The following is a 21,632-nucleotide window of genomic DNA, read 5'->3' on the forward strand; positions in this document are numbered from 1 at the left end:
ATTTCAAGTGTGCCCTCGACTACTGCTATTAATAGTTACCCGACTGAGTATTTTGGGCCTCACTAAGCTAATGATGTTTGATAATTGTTCTCCTATTCGCATTACTTGCCTGGGCCAGGTAACCAAAATAAACAATGCCACCACATGAATGTGTGTTTGCATGCAAGCTGCCACAGTGGCTGTCATTTTCGCATTGAGTGCTGCCGTTTCACCAACAGTGGCGACGACTTGACTGCGCTTTGACGTGCAGACTGCTAATGGTGCCTTTCAAGCGTGCCCTCGACTACTGCTATGAATAGTTGCCCGACTGAGTATTTTGGGCCTAACTAAGCTAATGATGTTTGATAATTGTTCTCCTATTCGCATTACTTGCCTGGGCCAGGTAACCAAAATAAACAATGCCACCACATGAATGTGTGTTTGCATGCAAGCTGCCACAGTGGCTGTCATTTTCGCATTGAGTGCTGCCGTTTCACCAACAGTGGCGACGACTTGACTGCGCTTTGACGTGCAGACTGCTAACGGTGCCTTTCAAGCGTGCCCTCGACTACTGCTATGAATAGTTACCCGACTGAGTATTTTGGGCCTCACTAAGCTAATGATGTTTGATAATTGTTCTCCTATTCGCATTACTTGCCTGGGCCAGGTAACCAAAATAAACAATGCCACCACATGAATGTGTGTTTGCATGCAAGCTGCCACAGTGGCTGTCATTTTCGCATTGAGTGCTGCCGTTTCACCAACAGTGGCAATGACTTGACTGCGCTTTGACGTGCAGACTGCTAATGATGCCTTTCAAGCGTGCCCTCGACTACTGCTATTAATAGTTACCCGACTTAGTATTTTGGGCCTAACTAAGCTAATGATGTTTGATAATTGTTCTCCTATTCACATTACTTGCCTAGGCCAGGTAACCAAAATAAACAATGCCACCACATGAATGTGTGTTTGCATGCAAGCTGCCAACAGTGGCTGTCATTTTCTCATTGAGTGCTGCCGTTTCACAAACAGTGGCGACGACTTGACTGCGCTTTGACGTGCAGACTGCTAATGGTGCCTTTCAAGCGTGCCCTCGACTACTCCTATGAATAGTTGCCCGACTGAGTATTTTGGGCCTAACTAAGCTAATGATGTTTGATAATTGTTCTCCTATTCGCATTACTTGCCTGGGCCAGGTAACCAAAATAAACAATGCCACCACATGAATGTGTGTTTGCATGCAAGCTGCCACAGTGGCTGTCATTTTCTCATTGAGTGCTGCCGTTTCACCAGCAGTGGCAACGACTTGACTGCGCTTTGACGTGCAGACTGCTAATGATGCCTTTCAAGCGTGCCCTCGACTACTGCTATTAATAGTTACCCGAATTAGTATTTTGGGCCTCACTAAGCTAATGATGTTTCATAATTGTTCTCTTATTCACATTACTTGCCTGGGCCAGGTAACCAAAATAAACAATGCCACCACATGAATGTGTGTTTGCATGCAAACTGCTAAAGTGACGGTCAATTTCGCGTTGACTACTGCTGTTTCACCTACAATGGCTATGACACAGCTGCGGTTTGAAGTGCAGTTGCTGAAGGTGCCTTTCAAGCATACCCCGATGACTGTTATTTCATGGTGTACTTGATGTACACAAACGTGTACAGCTATTATAAAAATTAAAATAGCATTACAACATTGGCTCATGTCATTTAGAACATACTCAAAAATTTTTAGAAGTGGAAACAAAGTTTCCACTGACCATATGCTCATCGGATACAAAGGCTCAACTCTTTGTATCCCAGCTGCAACACATGTTGCCATTAGGAAGAGCTGCACCACAACTTCTGTGCTGTAGTTGGACCCCACTGAAACACGTGTTACATCAGTGCTTTGATACAGCCACACAGATTGCACAACCTGAGGAGCAGTTACCCGCCGTGATTGCTTAGTGGTTGTGGTGTTGGGCTGCTAGGCATGTGGCTACGGGATCGACTGCCAGCCACAGCGGCTGCATGCAGAGGAAGATGATTTACGTATGTAACAGTTACTCATCCCTTGAAATGTGAATGACCCAAACCTTCGCGAGCATATCAGTCGCAACCATCCAGCAGCACAAGTGGGAACACTTGTGCTATCACAAACGAAAACAAGTAGAATAGTACCACCGTCTCAGCTGGTTTGTTGTGATTACCTTGCCTGCAAGTTTCTTGTTTATATTGGATAGGCTTCCTACTTCCGACAAATAGCTTGTATACATATTTGACCTGCACCACAAAGAGCTGATGTGACAAAAATGTGTACACCGTAGTGTTATGTTGCTTTTCATGGTGTCTCAGTTTACTTAATACAGTTTTGAATTTACAGATTGCTTCACATGTTTATAGCTAAACACCACTGAAAACTACTTGCATTGTGACTGCGAGGTCACAACACGAGGATTTGTGTGGTATCCTTCCTGTTCATCGGTGTGTCCTTGCACTATAAATGTAAAATGTCACACCTGCAAACCTGAGCATCCACCCTTACATTTCAAACACTTTTTTGAATGCTCGGCAGTTATGCTTACAAGCACATTGTGACAGCAAATCTACACCACCTTAATTTAAGTGCGATGTAAAGGATTGTTTGTGCATATCCAAGCTGTTCTAGCGTGCCTGCAGGGATACAGCATTGTCCAGTGGCACCGTATAGTTCAGGCGTAACAGTGAACTAGTAAACAAAACGGCTGATAATACTAAGCTGACCCATATGTAAGAGCATTATTTTATCTAACCCACACGCAAAGTTGCTTTCAGTGTACTGAATAGCCGCAGCTTTGATTTACCAAGTTATATTACTGCACACACAGAGCGCTGAAACAAAGTCTGTACAATGGTGAGAAATGTGCCAAGGAATGAAAGATTACTTGTGATGTGTGGATTTGAATAGCAGATGTGAATGCATACCCAATTCACCAGTATGCATGTTTTCTTTTGGAACAATTTTACATTTGGCACAGAGGCTGAGCCACTGCGGCCTTGACTGCAAATTTCTGTGCTCTCACAGTGCTAATGGGAGTATCGTTCATTTGGCTACCCAAATAGTGTATAGGTAATAGAGCACTACAATCTTTCAGTTTTACACAGAACACCTTGTGCATTATTCACAAAACTGAACCTAAGGAACTATTCGCTGGTTTGTTATGGTAATAAAAAAATGACAATGAATGTTTCCTCGCTTTTTGTGTGGCCCTGTCTTCTGCCCTACGCACCTTCATTTCATTGTCATGTGCATGTTAAAACAGCAACTAAGTAAGAAAGACAAACACAAAACTACTAACTACATCAACCTTTTCACACCACAAGAGGTCACTGAGCTCACTGCTAAGCTACACTTGATAATGTCGGTTTGCTCTCAAATAAATACAGGCACTAGCCAGCTGTTTATGTTTTGCTATGCATTTTTCATTTTCCTAAAATATGACTGTGCATGAGCTAGCAAGGTTGTTACTACATAAATACATAAACAACATGCAGCTCATGCCCAACTAACTATAACCTGATTAGAGCTTATTTTTTATAAGTAGAGTAATCAAAATAGAACACGCATGTATGATGCCGACAGTATCAAACAATCTCAAGTCGAACATCCTTGTTTGGTGCCATGGGTGAGAGAGGGAGCATGCCTGTCAAGGTACTGCTTAATTTTGTGTGCTTTGGTAATGTTTGTACATTGTTGAAATGTTAAATTAGGTATGTTAAGTAGTAAGCTGGCAACATATTGGGTAGCCAGGCTGGCAAGAAAGAATGCAATTGTTTGATTTCACTCAAAATAAGTTTTCCTATCAGCAATGTAAATTATATGGTTTCAAATAAGTACTCCCCTTGGAAACATATCTCATGAGTATGCATATATCTGCATAAGGTCACCGCTATACATACATATTGCTTTAAGCCAGTCATAATGAGTTGTAGATTCACTGCTTAACCTTCAATTCCTTGCTGCATGAAGTTAACCACTTGTGCATAACTTTTTTTTTTTGCACACGGTGAGAACTTCAGTCATCGCTGAGCAAATAATTTAAGGAAAAGGCATTCCATGAATCCAACTGCGTTAAGCACTCTCTTAAAATTGGCAGAGTGAAAAAAAAAAGCACGAGCAAGCGTGTCAGCAAGCTGTACTCGGAGTCTCACACGCGTGCTCAGTGGTAAAAAAGTGCGTCTTGGCGACCTACGCAAATGCATTCCCCGACAGATGTGCGTGTGTTCCGTATTCTTGCTAGCTGTCACTAGCACTACAGAAACCGCGCCACCGCGCTTCCGGCGACACTATCAGTTTCGCGTGACGTAGAACGCATCACGTTGGATAATTAGAGAGGTTTTGTTCAACCAGCCAAGGCAGCGTGCACTGAAAGTAATCATCCGAGAATACGTCGCGTGCTGCGACGTGATGCGATTGCAATACATCTGTAAAAGGTGGCGCAGATAAGACGACTGTGCAATGTTTCGAAGAAGGATGACGGTGCCAATGCAACACATACGGCTGAAGAAGAGAATGTGGCAGCCTAGAGTCGCATTTTCACCGGAACGCAGAAACTTGAAATCAGATCTGCAAAAATATGCCAGTGTCTTCTGCTGTCAAAGGTCGTTGCCAACCTTGAACACCTTTGCTCCGCCGAACGGTTGCCAGCTGTCAACAGGCCGCGTCGCCCAATAGGAGTGCGCGTGCGTTCCGGTCGTGCGGATTGAGCGTGCATCGAATTTTGCGACACCTTCCGCCTTTCGGGCTTCCGCACGCGGCCGGGCGAGGGCGGAACGGACGGGCGGAGCGACCATGTACGGGCCCTAAGGACGCGCGCCGCATCGCACTCACAAATGTTCTGTGGTTTGGGGAGAATTCTCTATAGCTATCCAGTTCACAGTATTCCCAGGTGCTTGCGAAATTTCTACGGACTCTCCCGACAACAGATATGTGCAGGTTACCCTGTTTTTTGGTCACTTTTCGAAGGATTTAGGCGTACCAGGCTGGAACGCCTAACGCGGCAGCGAAGCCTCCGACCCACTGCGCCGGCGTCCGAGGTCGAAGTCTTGCAAGTCGAAGGGCAGGAGGTATTGCCGATGGAGTTAGGAAAACAACGGGGATGGTGCGAGATCAAACATAACTCGAAGAAGGCGGCGGGAGATGACGGCTGGGCGATGAGCCAGCAAGCCACGACAGCGACCTCCGAGAAGGTGGCGTTTATAAAGAAAGCGCCTCACTGCGTGTTGAAGCTCACCATGGCGAGCCGAGTGCCCAACCAACAAACAGACGACTACAAGATAGCCTTACGACCATGGGACGGCACCAACGTGTCCTACTACAAGAAAGACCGCGTGAACTGCTGCATACGCAACGCAGCAGGGGTGGGACGCGAGGCAGCAGAGGAGGACAGCGTTTTCTCAGCGAAAGTAAAAACGTGATGGTTGTGAGCACGGACTAGACAATACGGCAGCATTTGCAAGCTGCGCATCGGCGAACGCGAGTTCTGGGTCAGTGCCTACTTGGCTCCAGAGAACACGTCCAAAGGCTTCTTCCGGGGCATATCGCTAGAAGAAAAGCCAGCGGACGTCGTGAGACGTCTCCTGAACCAGCGTAACCCGAACGTCCTGCATGCCAAGCCCACTGAGAACATGAACAACCCGATCATTCTCTTCGGCGGTTAATACGTGCCCCGTTACGTGAACTACGGTGGGATGGTGATGAAGTTTTCCTTTTACAGGAAAGAAATCGACGTGTGCTACAAATGCGGTTGCCAGGGACAAAACCCTGACGTGTGCCTCAACCCGAATGATAAGAAATGCCGTGGGCGCAAATGCAGCAACCCGCACGAGGATAATCGGTGCGAGCCGGTGAGTCAACTGTGCTGAAAGGGTCCCCTCACCGGCACCGCAAGTGCAAAGCCAAGTAAAAGACACCAGTCAAGTGGCGACTGTTCGAACGAAGAATATGCGAGGAAGCTGCGGCCTCTTACGGCAGCAGCAACAGCCAATACTAGGGAAAGGAGGGCTACCGACGACGCCCCCCACCGAGACGAGGCAGTGGAGACAGCCGATGGGCCTCGAGGAAGAGCTGCACGCGGAGCCGCATTCGCTTCCCACACGCATTCTAGACCCCGCTCTCGCACCGGCTACCACCCCCGCCTGGCGAGGCCTCGAAGCAGGTCTACGGCACGAACCAGCTACGCAGCTGCAGCGGAAGGAGGAGGATCCTGCCTCCCATAGATGAGCAGGGTGGCGGTTGCTTTGGGATGCGCTCCGCGTACACCACTATCGCGCACCTAGAGCACCGATATTAGAAACTCTACAGTAGATAGACGCAGCAGCAGCGCTCACACTAGCAACTGCGAAGAAAGCCTGGTACAGAAACGACTGGATCACTTCGAATCCGTCATCCAAAAACTGAAGCAGGAGAATGCAAGGCTAAGCAACGAAATCGCCATGTTAAAGGTAGCGGACCCGACAACCTCCCCTCCGCCTGCTCTGGCCAAACCTGTCACCACCGTCGCGGTTGCTCGAAGGGTCGAGAGCGCGGAGGAAGTCATGGAGGCACAATACGTGCAACTCGCACCCACGAAACGCAAGGCGCTAGAATTAGAACAGGCCGAGACCAAATCGCAGAAAGGCGAACAGAAACTCCGTGAGCGAGTCGACAGACTCGAACACAATGTAGATGCGATGATGGCCCAACAAACTCAGAAAACCACGCAACTTGACTGCGCAATAGCTCAGCAAAGAACGAAAATCGAGCAGTTGTCAAGTGCAATAGCTCAACTCATTCAAATGGTCGCGACGCTGCAATCGGGCATAGACAATATTGGCATGCGGTTCCCGAGCGGAGCAGGTCTCTCGGTATGTTCGATCGAGAAAACTTAGCTTAGGCAGGTACCAGAAGGAAAGGAGCGGGATCAGCCGGACGGCAAATAATATTGCGCACTGTCACCATGGCTCGACATGACACCACAGAATCACAACTGTGACGAGAGCGCAACACGCAAAACACGTACACGACTTCCCAGTTGAACTTCAGGGGGTATAGGAGAAAACGGGGGCATCTCCAACATGGCCTATGTAAGAGGGAACGGGCAGACGTCCCGCCGGAAGCAGACCTCGAGTTGATAAATAGTAAACTGCTACACATGTGGAAAGCCAACCGCAGCCTGCAAGAAAAGTAGAAGTAGAAGAAAAAAGTAGAAAAGCCGAGTTCACGGAGTTCAATGACGTGGGTGGCCCCGTCTGTGATCTTGTGCCCACCAGGGTTGATCGAGTGCAGCAGGGTCTCCCATTGTTCCCAGGTGGTCAAGGGCTCCGAGCTCCACGGGGAAGGGTTCGCCTGCCATTTAGGGATACGTGGGCAAGATCAGCATTGAGAACCCGAGAGGGTGTATGCTCCCGGGTGGATGCGCGAGATGAAACAGGGCGAGCGAAGGGTGTGGTCTGGAGGTGGCGCCATGTTATTTGGTGATACTTTTCAATGAGATTCTTGGAGTGGGGGGAATAGCTGGTACTCGGCGCAATATGTTTGGAGCAGCTCGCTGAACGAGTGCATGGGCTCCCAGGAAGAGGTCGACTCTGATTGCGCCGCCACCCGGTTGATTAGACCTCGGGCATGGTCACTGACGGCTTCTTTGACGTAGTTCCCAGAGTGCGCAGGCACGCAGATTTGTCCCACATGGCGGTGCGGATTTGTGTAGGGCGAGCTGAGAATGTGGAAAGCGGCCTCGTGGGCTCATCCTTGCGCAAAATTTAGGAGTGCAGTTTTTGGATAGGTAAGGACGTACCGGGCTTAATTGTCTGTGAGGGCAAGCACTATCGCCGCTTCTTCCGAGGATTCCGGGGTGGATGCATCGGAAAGGTGGAGAGTTCAGATGGGTTGGAGTGTATTGTCAACGACAGCAACTGCCGCGTCTTAGCCCTTGCCGGCCGCGTCCGCCCATACGACGTCCGCATCAGAACCATAGTGTATGTGCAGAGTATGTGTATGTGTATGTGCACGGGCTTTGTGCTGGGCCGAATGATAGGTTGCGTGGGTCTTCCTAAGGAGGGGTCTTACTATGTGCTAAGTGTGCATGGGGCGGGGGACTAGTAGGAATGCGCACTCGGCTGCAGGTACGCGAATTCGTTGAGTGTCTTGTACGTAACATACCGTGAAATTTTGGGCTAAGTGAGTGTATTGTGCTCGCCTGTGGGTTCTATGAGTTCTCTATGAGCCTCTATGAGTTCATGTGTGGTGTTGTGGAGCTCAAGCTGAGAGGTTCAGTGGTTCACGTCTTAGGGAGGAGGTGTAAGGCCACCTTGTAGGCTTTACGAAGCACAGCATCCAGGGCGGCGATTTCTTCTTGTCAAAGTCGGAGATATGGTATTGCACAGAATAAGCGGCTGAGTATGAAGGAATTAATGAGAGGACACAAATCGCGAGCCTTCATGTCATAGTGTTTGCCAGGAACTGCGAATGAGGTGCGACAGCACTTGGCCCAGAATCCGGAGTGTGTCGACCTCCGGGATAGGGTATCCGGCCAGAATAACACTGATGGGGGCCGTGGGAAGAGTACGTGGTGAGGGACGCGTGATCAGTATCTGAAACTTTTACAGGGAACAGGAGAGACCACTTCTCTGTGCGTGTAGTTGTGTGATGTTTGCGGCGCACTCTGAAGTTTTCTCTATGTCGCCATTACTGCCGTGTGTGGTCCACAGAGTGGTGTCGTCTGCATAAAGGGTGTGGTGAAGGTGAGCGATAATGTGATGAACGCAGGCTAAGGGAAATAATGTGTTATTGAAAAGGGGAGAAGACAGAGCGTCGCGGAGTGCCCCCTTCGTTAAGGGTGTATGGAGGGGACGCATGGGAGCCCATATGAATCTAGGCTGTGCGTGCCGAGAGGAATGCTTGTGTGTAGGCGTGCATGCGGGCACCTAAATTGAAAGGGGAGCGATATAGCCATGATCCCTTGGTTTTCTACGTGATCAAAGGTTTTGAACAAGCCCATGGTCAAAACAGCTTCAGTAGGAGCGCATATGAGAGGAACAAAGATGTCCTGCGTCAATTGAAGCATGGCGTTTTAGGTAGAGAGACATGGGCGGAAGACGAACAAGCTGTGCCGATATAGGTTGTGGTCGTTGAAATGCCGATGGAGTCTGTTTAAAGCAACATGCTCGAGGAGTTTCCCGAGACATGAAGTAAGTGAGATCGGGCGCAGGTTTGATATGGCGTGCTGTTTGTTTCGCTTAGCGATCAAGGACATTTTGGCAGGGCGCCAGGACTGAGGGAGGGTGCCTTCTCTCCAAATTTGATCAAAATATTCTGTAATATGCATGATCGATCGATCATCCAGGTTACGGAGCATAGAGTTTGTGATCTGTCCTTTCCTGGTGCCGATCTTGTGCGGATGTTTAGGGCCATGTGGACCTCTTGCTCCTAAATATTGGTGTCCAGGGCCCCATTCGGTGCTCCTGTGTAGGGTGGTAGAGGGTAGGAGGGGCCAGGTGCCATGTATTCTTTCTGAAGTCGGTCCAGGTGGTGTCGTGGGAGAGAGCGTAATTGTGAATGAGGCGTATAAAAGGAGTTGTGATAGGTCGACAAGGTGCCGCACGAGTTCCCATGCGTTCATGGTAGATAGTTTGCCAGATATACTGTTGCACACCTGAACGCAGTCGGAACGGCACAGCTCCTCGGAACGTTCAGCGATTTGTGTCTGTAGCGTGACTAGTCGGCGTTTTAATTTTCTATTACCTTTCTGTCGTTTACATCTCTACGGGATGATTTGGTGTGCCTCCAAGAGGTGCGATAGGCTCGTATTCAGTATGTGGGTGTCGGGTGACGTGGTAATCTCTTGTGTTTGTGCGGTCAAGTCGCTTAGGAGAGATGTGATGCAATCATCAATGTCTTGCATCGGGGTGTCTGGAGCTCCTCGGCATGCGGACTGGATTGCGTCCCAGTAAATAAGATTGTGGGCCAGTAGTCTAGGGCTGTGTTGTGTGTTAGTTACTTCGATGACGATAATATAATGGTCACTTCTGATTGTGTGCTGCGTACGTCACAACGAGAGTCCTTTAAGACAATGGCTGAGTGTAAGGTCAGGATTACTCCCCCTGGTTACACTACTGCCGCTTCGGGTTGGTGTGTGAAAGTTATATGCAGTGAGGCGCAGGTCTTGAATGCTGGTCCAAAGCCTGCGACGCTCTGCTGTGGTGCACCGATAACCCCAGTCTGTATGCCGAGAGTTAAGGTCACCTCTTATGAGTAGGGGATTTCGGCCAGCGACGCGATGAATTTTCTGGAATAGCGCATCGAGAGTGGTCGTGGCCTAATGTAGGGTGTGGCATATGTTCGCAATAAAGATCGGAGGTCTGTTACACCACCGATCTTTAGCTAGGTACTAGTGCAATGTATAAATGTGGCCATCCGAGGGGTGTCGGTGGTGTCAGAGTGTACGAGGTGGTAACTAGTAAGTTTGGCTTGGTATTGTGTGCCCTGTAACAAAAGGAGCTTAGGTATGGCAAGAAGGGTACGTATGAGGAGTTCCAGTGGCATGCGCTGTCCCCGACAGCTACGTCAGTTCCATTGGATTGGTGGTAGGTGGGCAGAATTATCCCGACCCGCCATATTGAAGCGTAGGTGGGGCAATGATAAGTTTTCGTGGTGGTAGTGGAAGTGGCATAGGAGGAGTAGGTGCGTGCAGGATAGAGGTAGAGGACCCCTCATGTGAAGAGCTGGTATTGTTCTCTAGCCTCTAAGGGCTAGAGAATTGTGGAAAAATTGTGGAAAAGTATGTTCGGTAGTTAGGTTTAGGCGTGTGAAGGGTGTGTCCATCTGTTGCTATAGGCGAAAAGATAGCTTCTCGGCGACTGTTGTTAATTTTGTTTCCAGGCGCACCTCCAAGGCTACCAATTTATCGCAAAAACTAGATTCCAAGTCTTTAAGCCAAGCGTGACATTCGTCGCGCGAGTCTGATGTGCATGATTTTATGGGGGGTGAGGCGGGTGTGGCAGGTGGGTTGGGTGACTCCACAGTGGGTCGGATGATTCGTTCTAGGGAGTGATGTTGGTGAAGGGAAGAGGGGGAAAAGGGTTGTGTGGTAAAAGTGTTCTCAGGTGGCTTCTCTCCACACACAGCGCCCTACGCTCCTGGTCAGAGAAGTCCGGGGTACGCGGAGTTTTACTGGTTAGTTCTGTGGTCACGTTGGGTGGTTTCAGCTTTTCGGCCCATGTCGGTGGGTCTGAGCTCTTGGAGCGCCCTGTTTGTTGTCCGGTAGATGGTGCCGGGCATTCGGATCCTGCACTGAGTAATAAGTGGTGTTCTACTCGTCGTCGCGATCTTGCTTCGCGTTCGGAGGGGGACTTGGTTGTCCTAGGAAGCTGGCGCTGCTTGCATTCCCGAGTCCCTTACAAGTCTTCGAAATTTTGGCCAATAACGTAGTAAATTGAAAGAATGGCTGTATTTCACTCACGCACGTTCGGTACTTAAGCACGCGTCTATCTGCTGGGATCTTTATACGGGTCAGTTAGTCGATTTACTTGAAAAACTTCAAAATAGGGTGGTTCGATTCGTTCTGGGTAATTAGGACAAAAACCTCAGTATCACCGAAAGCTAGCGCAGGCTTCATTGGCAGGATCTAAAGTACAAAAGAAAGGGCCTATGACTTAAATTTTTTCACAGTGGTTACCATTCTAAAAGAGGCATTGAAAGGAACAACTATATTACATTACCTTCGTATATCTAGTGTAGAAGGGACAATGCCTTTAAACTTCATGAATTTTCTTTTAAGGGTGACACCTTGCGTCATGAATTTTTCTATAGGACCATGAGGGAGTGGAAAGCTCGCCTGTCAAATATTATAGGTATACAATGCAATGAAAACATTTACCGCACTTTATGTGTTGAAATGAGTGACAAATACTGTAAATATGTATGCACCCCCTGCTCTAATGCCTTCCAAGGCGATTCAGGTACTCAATAAATAAATATATAAGTGCGGCGATTGCAAATATTGCAGACTGGAGTGCACGTTAGAGCTGGCTCCTTAAGGTGTAACTAGTCACATCCGGGGCACTTGCGCATCCTAGGTTGGATAAAGACATCCATGTGGTGGCCAATGTTCCGGCAGTTACTGCAGGTCTCGACCCTTGGTCTATAGGGCGTGCACAGATACAGTCCTCCGCGATATACAATTTTTCCGGGGACGATTGCTTGACCGAAGATAATGAGCATCGAACGTGCGAATGCCATTCGTCTAGCGTCTAGTATAGTTGCATGTGGGTTGCGGATGATACAGTCTGCTAGGAGTTCTTGTGACGATTCTTTCCAGTAGGCGTTCGTAATAGCTCCCCTAACTTAGCCATCAGTACCCACGGCGTGCAATATATGCCAACCTGGCGTACCCAAGTAGGTAGTAGATGATGTGCTGAAGTTTTACGAGCTTGGGAGAGTCATCTTGATTGTCCGCAGACACTATGCAAGTGTTATTGATGGGGTGAATCCAAAATGTCAGCGTAGGTTGGTCAGTCATTAATGCGGCCTGCATGAGAGCGGTGAGGAGGTAGCGTGGCTGGAGCGTCGTCAGGTCCAGGCCTCCGTGGGAGCAAACGACGAATTTATATTCGTCTCGGGGAAGAGCCAGCAGTTGCTCGATCTTTTGTGCAGCTGTATGAAGTGCGCGTAGCTGCAGGGTGATGCTGTGCAGTGCGACAGTCGTGGCAGTCTCCAGCGTACCGACTCTCCATCTCCCTAAAGCAGGATCGGTATGTGTACCTTTTGCCGCTTTTCTGAATTTGGGTGGTTCGCCAGTCCCGAGGGTCATACCAGGTCGGGTAGGTAGGGTGGGTAGGGTGGGTCCGTACCTCGCACCTGAACCTCCATGCCGGCCACAGAAGGGGAGGTTGCGTCGTGATGAGTCACGAGCCCTAGCATGGCAGTGGCGCAAAGGGGCCTGGTTTTCGGACATCGTGCCCCCCTAGGGCTCGCCAAAAGCTCAAGACGGGTCAGTAGAGAGCGCAAACCTGTATGAAAGCGTTGTTGCAATTGTGGGAACTCGATTTGTCAGCGACTGGCAATTTTCGCTGTCACAGTGCGGAGCCGAAGCAAAAAGGATCCCAGCGGCCAGTCCCAGGAAGAAGACGATCCATGGGAAACGGCGACAAGTCCGCCTACAGGATTTCCTTACGCGTCGCCGGGCCCCCATAGCGTTCGGTGGACTCGAATCGAAAGACACAGACATGGGTTGCATGGGCACGCCGCACGGCTCCGTCATCTCTCCCATGATCTTTAAGCTCGTGCTTCTCGGGGTACAACGGAAACTAGCAGAGATAGGAGGCCTCCCCCATAGCTTGTATTCCAATGACATCACGCTCTGAGTTAACATGGTCTTGGATTGTAGCGCGAAGTGATCACGGACACAGCAAGGAGCAGACAAGACGAGCGCTCGTCCTGTCTGCTCCTTTTGTGTGTCCGTGTTAACTTCGCGCTACAATCCAAGATAATGTTACCGTACCAACTCGCCCAACTATCTATCCTTTTGCATTACGCTCTGAGTTCCCGAGGGAAATTATGGCCGCGAAAAGTAAACGTTTGCAGGAGGGCGTTGACGCGGTGCGGGACTAAGTGCGTGGCACGGGCCTCTTGTACGCTGCGGCCAAATCGAGCTTCTGCTCTACAGACCCACGAGCAGAGTCCGCCAACCCAAGAACACCGATTCTGCAGCCAAGCGCGCAACAAGAAATTAGAGGAGTTAACTCGGCTGGCGCCATTATCCTGCAAGCTCACAACATCAAGGCACTGGGCTTGCACTTCTCGGTCAACGGCTACGACGTCAAAACCGTACGCACACTAGATTGCGCGGTCGATGAAGCAATCCAGTTGCTGGAACGCATCACAAATAGGCGTAGTGGAATAACGAAAAGCAATATCATCCGCTTTGTACAGGCGTTCGTAACCAGTCATATAAAGTACGTCACCTCCTACAGCATGCCGCAGGCTACAGAACGACCCAAGCTATACCACCTCATCCGCAATGCGTGCAAATGTGCTACCGGTTTACCAATCAATAGTGGCATTGATAAATTTCTGTAACTGGGATGAGAAAATGGAAGCACACAACGTCACGCAGTACGAGTTTGGCAAAGACTAGAACCGAACGACACATCTTCTAGACGCTGGTCATCAGCTTTCACACGCAGCCCGGAGAAAAGGTCGGAATATCCATAGCGATTCGCGAACGCATCATCGTTTGACCGTGGCACAAGAATATGCTCCCGACGCATCTCATCGGTGGGCGTAGCAGGCACGCCCGATACTTGGAAAAGAAATACGGCAGCAACAAAGAGAAAGGTGTACGTAGAAGCGGCCCGTTACAAGCGAAGACGCGGCTTAGTGGTCCCAATCACGGAATACAACGGAACTTGCGTCGCGAGCGCGGCGATGCGCGGATAAGACGGAGACGACAGAGGAAGCGCTGATATCCTTTGCGGTAGCCACCACAGACGTTGAGCGAATAATAAGCGACTCGCAGGCGGCGATATGCCAATACGCTATTGGCCGGATCTCATGGGAAGCGGCCCACATTCTCCAACATCATGACGGCAAAATTTGCCGCAAAAACAAGTTTCCTCGTATCAAACCCCCCCCCCCCGCTCCCCTCATATGGACCCCCCGCTCTCAGGCAACGAGACGGACCACGCCGCGGCTCGAGCACTTACCTGCCGAGCCACGACGCCTGCCAGTTATGCCGTCCACCGCGAAAGCGATGCGGGAGTGAACGTGGGGGGAGCACGTAACTACGTTCTGACACATCTCGCAACATAAAGGTGAAGGAGGTGCGAATATCCACCGTCGCACGCCAAACAAAATAAGGAACAAGCGGTTGACTGGACGCAACTGCAGAGACACAGGTATCCGAACCCGGTGGTCCTTAGCCTCTGCTAGCCCAACCTTTATTAATCCAACAAGTGCACCGCGTGCGGAGTCATGAGTGAAGCTGCAGCACATGCTGGGGGAACGCACCGGTAGCGACCAGCAGGAGTACCCGGCGGACTGGGTAGACATGGCAGTTTCGAACCACGGGGATCACTACCACCACCACCACAACCATCATCATCATCATCACCATCATCATCATCAGCAGCAGCAGCCTGGTTAAGCCCACTGCATGGCAAAGGCATTTCCCATACTTCTCGAACTACCCCGGTCATGTACTAATTGTGGCCATGTCGTCCCTGCCAACTTCTTAACCTCATACGCTCACCTAACTTTCCGCCGCCTCTATCTACGCTTCCCTTCTCTTGGAATCTAGTCCGTAACCCTTAATGACCATCGGTTATGTTCCCTCCTCCTTACATGTCCTGCCCATGCCCATTTCGTTTTCTTGATTTGAACTAAAACGTCATTAACTCGCGTTGGTTCCGTCACCCAATCTACCCTTTTCTTGTCCCTTAACGTTACACCCATCATTCTTCTTTCCATAGCTCGTTGTGTCGTCATCAATTTAAGTAGAACTCTTTCTGTAAGCCTCCAGATTTCTGCCGCATACGTGAGTACTATCGGGAGGAATTATCGAGCATTACATGTGATATAATAGGGCTAAATGAGGTTCGGAGGACAAACGATGCATATACAGTGCTAAAAAGTGGGCACGTCCTGTGCTACCGGGGTTAATGCAGAGATGAGAACTAGGAGTCGTATTCTTGAATAATAAGGATATAGCTGGTAACACACAGGAATTATATAGCATTAACGAGAGGGTGGCAGAACTTGTTGGGAAATTTAATAGGAGTTACAAATTAAAGATCGTACAGGTCTACGCGCCTACATTCAGTCATGATGACCAGCAAATCGAAAGCTTCCATGAAGACCTTGAATCGGCGATGGGTAAAGTAAAAAAAAAAGTACACTATACTGATGGGCGACTTCAATGCCAATGTAGGCAAGTAGGAGACTGGAGACAAGTCAGTATGGGAATATGGCATAGGTTCTAGGAATATGAGGGGTGAGTTATTAGTAGAGCTTGCAGAATGACATAATTTGCGGATAACGAATACCTTCTTCCGCAATTGGGATAACCAAAAGTGGAGGCGGGGGAGCCCGAATGGTAAGATTAGAAATGAAATCGGCTACATACTCAGCGCTAACCCTGGCATCAAACAAGATGTGGACGTGCACGGGAATGCGCGCTGCAGGGACCATAGGATGGTAAGATCTCGAATTAGCCTGGACTTGAGGAGGTAATGGAAGAAACTGGTGCATAAGAAGCCGATCAATGAGTTAGCGGTAAGAGGGAAAATAGAGGAATTCCGGATCAAGTTACAGAACAGGTATTCTGCTTTAACTCAGGAAGAAGACCTTACTGATGAAGCAATGAACGACAGTCTTATGGGCATCATTGAGGAGTGTGCAATAGAACTTGGTGGTAACTTCGTTTGTCAGCCTACAAACAAGCTATTGTAGGAGACGAAAGATCTGATTAAGAAAATCCAGTGTATGAAAGCCTCTAAGCCTACAGCTAGAATAGAACTGGCAGAACTTTACAAGTTGATCGACAAGCGTACTGATATAAGGAACACTAATATGGATAGAATTGAGCATGCTCTCAGGAATGGAGGAAGTCTAAAAGCAGTGAAGAAGAAACTAGGAATTGGCAAGAAGCAGATCTATGCGTTAAGCGACAAAGCCGGCAATATCATTACTAATATGGATGAGATAGTTCCAGTGGCTGCGGAGTTCTATAGAGATTTATACAGTACCAGTGGCACCCACGACGATAGTATAGTATCGAGAGAATAGTATAGATGAATTCAAAATCCCATAGGTAACGCCGGAAGAAGTAAAGAAAGTCTTCGGAGCTATGCAAAGGGGGAAGGCAGCTGGGGAGCATGAGGTGCAGGAGATTTCTCAAAGGACGGTGGACAGATTGTTCTAAATAAACTGGCCATCCTGTATACGCACTGCCTCATCACCTCGAGCGTAGCAGAATCTTGCAAGAATGTCAACATAATCTTAATGCATAAGAGTGGGGAAGCCAAAGACTTGAAAAATTATAAAGCAATCAGCGTACTGTCCGTTGCCTTCAATATATATACTAAGGTAATCGCACATAGAATCAGGAACGCCTTAGACTTCTGTCAAACAAAGGACCAGGCAGGATTTCGTAAAGGCTCCTCAACAATAGACCACATTCGCACTACCAATAAGGTGATAGGGAAGTGTGTGGAATAAAACCAACCCTTACAAATAGCTTTCATAGATTACTAGAACGTGTTGGATTCAGTCGAAACCTCAGCAGTCATGCAGGCATTACGGAATGCGGCTGTAGATGAGCTGTATATAAAAATAATTAAAGATATCTATAGCGGCTCCATAGCCACCGTAGTCCTCCACAAAGAAAGCAACAAAATACCAATAATAAGGGCGTCAGGCAGGGAGATGGGATCTCTTCAACGCTATTCATCTAGTCATTATGGTACACATCTCTAATCGTGATCACAATCGTTCTTTGATGAATCGTGTTCACTACCATATATCAAATCACACGGGCTATAGCTTTACCGCTTGCTTGTGAGATGTTAGAAATATACATCGGGCTTTCGCCTTTACATTTTCTCTATTGCGGTGACATTCTATGGTCACGTGAGCAATCAACTATAGTAGGAGGTTCGATGCGATGTCATATTGCAACGTAGCATTGCGACTTGGCATGTTGCAACCATATTGCAACGTAACGAAAAAAAAACTAGATTAGGGCTTCATTTAGGGAAGCTCTTAAATTCAATAAACAGCGCCAGATATTTGACGCGATGGATAATTATGTTATACACATACTAACGTTCATGAATTCAAATATTATACGTCTGTACAATGTTTATTTTGCTTTCTAAAGAAGAACTCGGTGCCCTCAGAATACCACTGCAGCAACATGGCCATTGCTGACAGATCCACGAGTGAACTAAGCTTTAGCAGTCATTCAGCAATTACAGTGATGTACCGTGGCTGGAAAAAAATACCAAATATTGCACATTCAAAGGCAAGCCTCAAAAACTAATTTTTTAGTCTTGTGCCTCTACTACTCAACACAAAAGTTAACGTATGAGTGCTCTTTTTGTTTCTCTTTCATCAGATGAAGTTTCACGAATGCGCGCGGTGATGAACTTGAAGGACACATAAAAAACATTCATAGGACTGGTTCCCTGAAGGCCTTGTAATAAGCAGCTGATAGTTGCCCTTTGTTGCAGGCGCTTTGTTCCTACGTCTGACGGAACACATGCTCCGCGGTCCGAAGGCTTATAGAACTCACACTCCACCTACCGAATTTTATAAGTTATACTGCCTTCAGCTTGACCAGGCGTGGCTCAAAGATGTTTCTATTGAATATATTTTGTTCTAATGGTTTCTAAATATAGCTAAAGTAAAAAAATCTCCCAGCGCTCCCTGCAAAAATTACAATAGGGGACCTGGTGCTCTGATTGTTCAGCTGCCCTAGGAACGAGCTAGCCTAAGAAAAACCAATGGCTAAACCTATTTAGCTACTTCCTTTTTTGATATTAGCTGTAACTGAAACGCAGTAAGCCGATTGTGGGGCCCTATAACGTAAAACTATTCCAATATGTTTTTATTCCAATCTCTTGACACCACATTTGCGTCATCGTCGACGCAAGTATTGGGCGGTGACCCACTGGGTTGTCTTAAAAGATCAATCGAAAGCTCTCTTCGTTTATAGGAGATCCCTCTTCTTTGCTTTAAAATCCAATAACATTGCCTACACAGAGCGGCTTGTTTTATCTAATTGCTGAAAGGAGGCGAGGAGCACGCTCAAGTGGAAAGGGATTCGATGGGGCCGAGCCAGTGCACTGAAAATCGATAACCGCATGAAGAGTGTGGTGCCCGCGCCTGGGCTTGGTCCACTTTCCCTTACATTACTTGAGGTGGCTAGTCGAAAATCGTGGCGGCATCCAACTGAAGGTTAGAAATGCCGCTAAAACGGATCCTCAACAAAGAAGAGTTGGCAGAGCGACGTCCTAAACATGCCGAAAGTGCTCAATAACGCTACACAGCTACGCAAAATGTTTTACAGTGCGCAAATAAACCCATGCTGTCCGGCAGGTGTGAATACCCAGTGGCCGAGTGATCGGCGGCAGCCATCTTATATTTCTTTTGAAACGGTGCAGCCTGCGGCTATTCAGAAAAAAATTCTGTTTTGCTCGGCATATCAATACATCTTTAACGCGTACATGTCACTTTAATGCGGTGAGTTTTCGTGGTTTTGTGACATCGCGTGACAGGCTGGTGAAGTGGGTGCCGTCCTAAAACTTTTGACCAATAGCCGAAGGCTAATAACGAAAAGGCGTCGAATCAAAAATTACTATTTTTCTTTTGTTGCAATAAATTATGCATATTCAGTGTATACGCGTCATATCAGGTGGGGAGCTATCACGCTTTTCGGGACGTCTTTCGGGAAAAACAGGCGAAGGGAGGGTGGTTCAAAGAAGTTTTCGACCAATCGTGGAGGGGGCGGATTGCAGAAATGAAATAGAAAAGTTTGGAATAGCTTTACGTTGTAGTGCCCCTCGTCTATTTACAGAGTTTAAATCAGAGTGTCTCTAAAGCGCATTAGTGTTTCAGCAGTAATATTACCAAGACGACTAGTTATATCTCATGCTGTAAGAGGTTCGCCTTTTAGCTGTAACATTGGTGGCACTCTTGGAAATGAGTCAGCAGCTAACGAAAGACTGATCATGTAGAGGTTTTACGCTACCGCCATAATTTCGCTTGAACCAAACGTACTATATCTGTTTGTCGCTTAACCGGTGCTCGCAGTTCGTCAGAAGCTATATCGTTTTCATATGAAATCTAAAGGGATGTGGCAATTTGGCACTTAGAGATAAATAACGTATAACAGATTTTGCTATAGAAACTAATGAAAAGTAGACGTATAATTTGGCAGCTGCTGCGCGTGAGAAGTGTAGGAGATGAGTTTCTGCCGACAGCGTTAGTCTCTCCTTATAATATAGTTGTTTTAGAAAAAAAAAGAATATTATAGTGCCACATCCTTTAACCCATGCGGTGGAGGCGTGTGAACGTTCAAATTTCTAGAATATCAAAGCGAACATTGCTATAATAAATTCGATCTTCGGATACATTAGTGACTAGTTATAAATACGAATATATTTCGAATATTGGTGAAAATTTCAAACCGCCACGAGGCAGTGAACAGGCATGAAATTGGAGCAAATGTGCGATAAATTTATTCTCTATGTACAGAGGTCAGATGAAATTTGAGAGCCTACAGAGTAGAGGAGCGTACGTCACCCTGGAAGTCAGACTTTACAGGCTAAAAGGACTTCATGTGCACTCACCTACGAGCACTGAGCATGCGAATCGACTTTCTATTTGTTCCTATTTCTGAATCTGTGCTTTTAATAAACACTTTTCTGTGGGCATTGAAACGAAAAAACTTGCTAACGTGCATGTGCGGATGCGTAGGTCGTATTAACGGGTAAAACACATGCTCATTATTTGAAAACAATTGAGGTGATGTTCGACGTTACAATAAATTGTGGCCTCATTACACTCGCACTTCATTCAATCAGGCAAATGACAATTAACACAGCACTGCTATCGAGTATTGCTCTTGGCAGTAGTAAGTCGTTATTTTCTCTCAGTTACTTTGCTACATTTTAGCGAGAAAATGTATCGTGTATACATCCACTCGTCAAAATTTTTCTGATCAGTTCTTGCACTCGTAAAACAAAGAGCATGTACTAAAAAGTATTAGTTCTCATATAAAAACAAACCAGGGCATTTTACATTTGCAATATAGCTGAGCAAGGTAACACTGAAATGAAATTTAAATGACTTGTATTTACGTAATTTGGCACATTTATGAGGTGCAAAAGCAAGAGCTTTTTAAAATATATTTGACACTAACGCGGTAACTCAGTCAGAGAGAAAGATAGAGAAATGTTTGGTCAGGAATTAGTCCTGTAGCATAGTGATTTCATGACAATGTTCCTTGCTGGTTGATTGATTTAGTCCTAAGAGGAAAAACGTTGCGAAACAACAACTTAATTCCTAAATACGTAGTCTAGTGACAAGAACTATAATCTTTCTGCATGCTTGTAGGCAGTGCAACAGAGGTGTAATGAACTTCTGTTTACTGGTACAAATGGCTTCTATTCAGATTGCCTCATGTGGGTGGCAAGAGGATACGAGGATGAAGTACCCGACATGTGCATTCATGAATTTAATTGTGCCTGTGGTCCTGCCGTCCCTCTGTATATCAAACACATATGCAATAATTCATGAAACAGTGAATAAACAGGAAGAAGACATGTTGCACTATACAGTTAAACAAAGTGACATGTTTGCCTCAATAAAGATGCCTGATTTTCGTTCACTTTCTTTGTCTATTCTTTAGCTGCCTAAGGTTTTGCTACCTGGCTGTTTGCAAGATATTACCCACAGCCTATTTTTCTGTAGCACTTGCTCAATTTTGTCGTGCTCAAGTTGCTTCTACAGTTTGTTTTTAGTCATACAATTTCCTAAAGCGTCTCTGAAATGGTTTGAATAAACATTTGTAAGTGTCTGGGTACAGCTACTGTAACACAAGTCAATAACAACAAAACAACAAAATCCCAATAAAGAAAGGCGTCAGCGA

General features: G+C 47.2%; 1 protein-coding gene across 1 annotated transcript in view; it reads left to right on the forward strand.

The window, feature by feature from the left end:
• LOC135909533 (uncharacterized) overlaps window positions 1–21,371 on the forward strand; it is a 44,324-nt gene extending 22,953 nt beyond the window's left edge. Inside the window, exon 5 of the mRNA XM_065441516.1 lies at window positions 21,156–21,371. Within this exon, the coding sequence (XP_065297588.1) occupies window positions 21,156–21,280 (125 nt within the window). The 3' untranslated portion in view covers window positions 21,281–21,371. The remainder of the gene's footprint in view (window positions 1–21,155) is intronic.
• Window positions 21,372–21,632: the final 261 nt, after the last annotated feature.

The sequence above is a fragment of the Dermacentor albipictus genome, chromosome 5, assembly GCF_038994185.2.
Source record: "Dermacentor albipictus isolate Rhodes 1998 colony chromosome 5, USDA_Dalb.pri_finalv2, whole genome shotgun sequence".
Lineage (NCBI taxonomy): Eukaryota > Metazoa > Arthropoda > Arachnida > Ixodida > Ixodidae > Dermacentor > Dermacentor albipictus.